Source organism: Lepidothrix coronata, unplaced genomic scaffold (assembly GCF_001604755.1).
Source record: "Lepidothrix coronata isolate B3197 unplaced genomic scaffold, Lepidothrix_coronata-1.0 Scaffold285, whole genome shotgun sequence".
Lineage (NCBI taxonomy): Eukaryota > Metazoa > Chordata > Aves > Passeriformes > Pipridae > Lepidothrix > Lepidothrix coronata.
In genome coordinates this window covers 509,299-512,684 of record NW_016690465.1, presented here as the reverse complement: position 1 = coordinate 512,684, position 3,386 = coordinate 509,299, and the positions used below count along the sequence as shown (strand labels likewise).

Genomic DNA, 3,386 nt, shown 5'->3' with positions numbered 1-3,386 from the left:
CGGGGGGGGGGCAGACGGGACCCCGCGGTGCCTCCACCCCGGCCGACCCTCACCCGCCCCCCTCCGCAGGCCCGGACGGTGCCGGACACAACGCCCAGGCCCCGGCGGGCGGCGGGGACCGGGAGCGGAGCGGGGATCCCGCGGAGAACGGCAGCGGTGAGTGGGGACGGGGCGGGTGAGGGGGGGACGTGGGGCACCCGCCGGGTTTGGGGGACGTCCACGGTTTGGGTGCGTTTTTTAGCCTGGAGAAAAGGAGGCTCAGGGGGGACCTGGAGCTCTCCACAAGTCCCTGACAGGAGGGGGGAGCCGGGGGGGGGTCGGGCTCTGCTCCCAGGGAACAAGGGACAGGAGGAGAGGGAACGGCCTCAGGCTGTGCCAGGGGAGGGTCAGGTTGGATACTGGGACGATTTCTTCCTGGAGAGGGCTGCCCAGCCCTGGCACAGGCTGCCCTCCCCATCCCTGGAGGGATTTCAAAGCCCTGTGGATGTGGCACTTGGGGACATGGGCCAGTGGTGGCCTTGGCAGTGCTGGGGATGGTTGGACTTGATAATCTCCAAGGCCTTTTCCAACCTCAACAATTCCATGATTCAATGACCAGCCTGTCTCCAAGGTGCTCGCTGTGCTGAGTGAGATCTTCCAAACGTAGCTCTCAGGCATCCCCCAGCCTTCCCAGGACGCTCCATCATTCCCTTCTTTTCCCTCTCCTGGTTGCTGAGCTGCACTCCCTCTGTCCCCTTGGATTGGGCCTGGGCCGGGTCTGCACTGCCAGGCAAAGCAGGATGGATTTTGGTTTTCCAGTCTGAAGTCTGGCTGGCAAGAGGATTTTTCATTCCATTGTGCACAAACATGCACAATGTAGTTGGTTTTAAACACGTGTGAAGTGTTCCTCTAGCTCATTGATCAGGTTGTGGAAGTGTCCAAGGCCAGGCTGGACAGGGCTTGGAGCAACCTGGGCTAGTGGAAGGTGTCCCTGCCCATGGCAAGGGGTGGAATGAGATGAGCTTTGAGGTGCCTTCCAACACAAACCATTCTGGGATTCTGTAAAGGTGCAGAGCACTGGCCCTTCTGCTTTCCCTTAATAATTCTACAGACTTTAGTTTTCTTTTTTCCGTGAATTTCATTACTTATTCTCTAAGAACACTCTTCTCACCAGTGTTTCTGTGATCGGTTTCACTGAGAGGGACTGAAAAGGAAGTGACAGAACTCCAGTGGTGCCAAGAGAGAAACTAAACTTAAGAACAAGAATTGCAGTGGCTCTGTCCTCTCCTGGGGCCGTGGAGAACATGTTTTCACTTGCATGACAGTTTTATGTGTTTCTGAGGCTCAAATATCTGCTGAGGGTTTTGCAGCCAACATTTTAGGTCTGTTCAAGAGACCTTGGTCAGCGGGAACTGGAACTGGAGTGAGGTGTTCTCTGGAATGTGAGCTGGAACAGAGCAGCTCTGCCTGGGATGGGCTGAGAATTGGAATTAGTTAGGTATGGAATTAAAATAACAGTGGTTCCCATTGACAGAAGACAGCATAATCCAGATTAAGCAAGAGGAGGAGTTGTGCACTGCGGTTCAGGAGGAGGAGGAGGAGGCTGGAGAAGCTCCTGGAGAGCCCTGCCCAGGTGAGTAACTGCATACCTGGGAGAGAAAATGAACCAGAGGGATTAAATTCCAAGTTATGTGGGGTTTTCTTCCCCACCTCTTTTCTTGTATTCCAGATCTTTTAGAAGTGTTGAGCAGACTTGCCAGCAGCCCCGACAGGTGAGGGCTGGTGTTGCCTCTTTCCCTTCTCGTGGCACTTTTGGAGTTTGGCTGGTTTTTATCCAAGCAGGAGATGTTTCACTCTCCCCTAAATTCCTTACTTTGCTTCCCTCAAGTCGATAAATCTAAACTGGTTAAATATTTAGTGCAAATCAGTCACTTTTTGGGGACAATGGGTTAACTTGGAGGAGGCAAAGTCAGTGTTCCAGCCTGTGGTTGGAGCCTGGAGGCAGGATCCGGCTGTTCTGGCTCGGGGGGAATTGGAGCAGCTGCAGCAGCTCCTCAGCTCCACTCCTCTGGCAGTGCCTCTATTCCTGCAGATCCAGAGCCTTCAGGTGCCTTTTCCCTCCTTCCTTCCCTTCTGGGGTTTTCCTGGTTACAGGAGTGAGCCCATGGACCCCTCGGGGAGGCCACCCAGCCCAGGGGCCTGTTCTTGGCCCTCCCGCTTGGAACCTCTTTGTTTTACAAATAAACTGCCCTGCTTTGCAGATTTTCCGCACTCTTCACAAAGGGTATCAACGCTGCCTGTTGGCTCCACTGGAATTGTATGGATTTTCAGACTTTCCCATCAGGTTTCCTTAAGAAACTGGGCTTATGGGAGCTTGGCCTGGGGGAAAACCAAGCCCAAACCCAGAGCAGGTTTCAGCCTTGTGCAATCCCGAGTTTATGGAGGCACAACACACTTCTCCTGGATTTTCTCCTTTAGCAGAGCAAACGTTTTGTGATCCTGAGGCATCCAGTCAGACCAGGAAAGGCAACGAGGTGGATGCCAGGGAGCTGCCAGGGGCCGAGGATGAGGACATTCCAAGGCACCCTGACACAGGTGAGGAGGACTCCATGGCAAAAACTCCCACTGCAGGATTTACCCCTCCTCGTGTTGTGTCCTCCCGTTGTTGTGAATTCCCAATTCTCCCGTGCTTTCCCTGGGGTTTCTCAGTTGTGCAAATTCTCCCCCCAACAAACAGGATTTCAGACTTATGCAATGGGTGTTTCATCGTGGATTAAACAAGAGGAGGAGCCACGCTGCCCTGAACAGCAGCACTTGGAGAAGGAGGAAATCTCTGCAGATCCAAGTACAGGTCAGTGATGGATTTCAGCTGGGATTTCAGGGACAGTAAATCTAGTTTAGAGTATTTTTTAATGCTATATTAGATGTCACAGCCCTGTAGTGTAAGCAACAAAAAACTGGGACAAACCTCAGCCTGCTGGTTAATATTTGGGCACAAAAATGTCGAGTTCTGTCAGCTGAAGAGGCTCCTTCCTCCTCGAGCTGGCCTAAAGCTGCTGAGGTGCTGGTCTGGGCTTGTGTTCAGGCAAGCCCAGAGCTGTGCTTAGGCAGCACAGATCAAGTTTGTGCTGCTTTTACCTGGATAAAAACCTGGCTGAGGGCTGGGCCCAGAGCGTGGTGGGGAAGGGAGTGACATCAGCTGGTGGCCAGTCCCCAGTGGTGTCCCCAGGGCTCAGTACTGGGGCCAGCTCTGTTTAATGTCTTTATCAACCATCTGGACAAGGGAATTGAGGCCATCCTCAGGCAGTTTGCAGAGGACACCAGGGTGGGATTGTGGATCTGCTGGATGGCAGGAAGGCTCTGCAGAGGGATCTGGACAGGCTGGATCCATGGGATTGATGGGCTGA

General features: G+C 53.8%; 1 protein-coding gene across 3 annotated transcripts in view; it reads left to right on the top strand.

Moving 5' to 3' along the window:
• LOC108508216 (zinc finger protein 212-like) overlaps positions 1-3,386 on the top strand; it is a 13,505-nt gene that overhangs the window by 6,985 nt on the left and 3,134 nt on the right. For 2 of the 3 annotated variants that reach the window (XM_017836837.1, XM_017836839.1), the window contains 4 exons: positions 70-156; positions 1,514-1,612; positions 2,458-2,574; positions 2,717-2,830. In XM_017836837.1, the coding sequence (XP_017692326.1) occupies positions 70-156; positions 1,514-1,612; positions 2,458-2,574; positions 2,717-2,830 (417 nt within the window). The remainder of the gene's footprint in view (positions 1-69; positions 157-1,513; positions 1,613-2,457; positions 2,575-2,716; positions 2,831-3,386) is intronic. The other variant, XM_017836838.1, reaches the window with a different exon arrangement.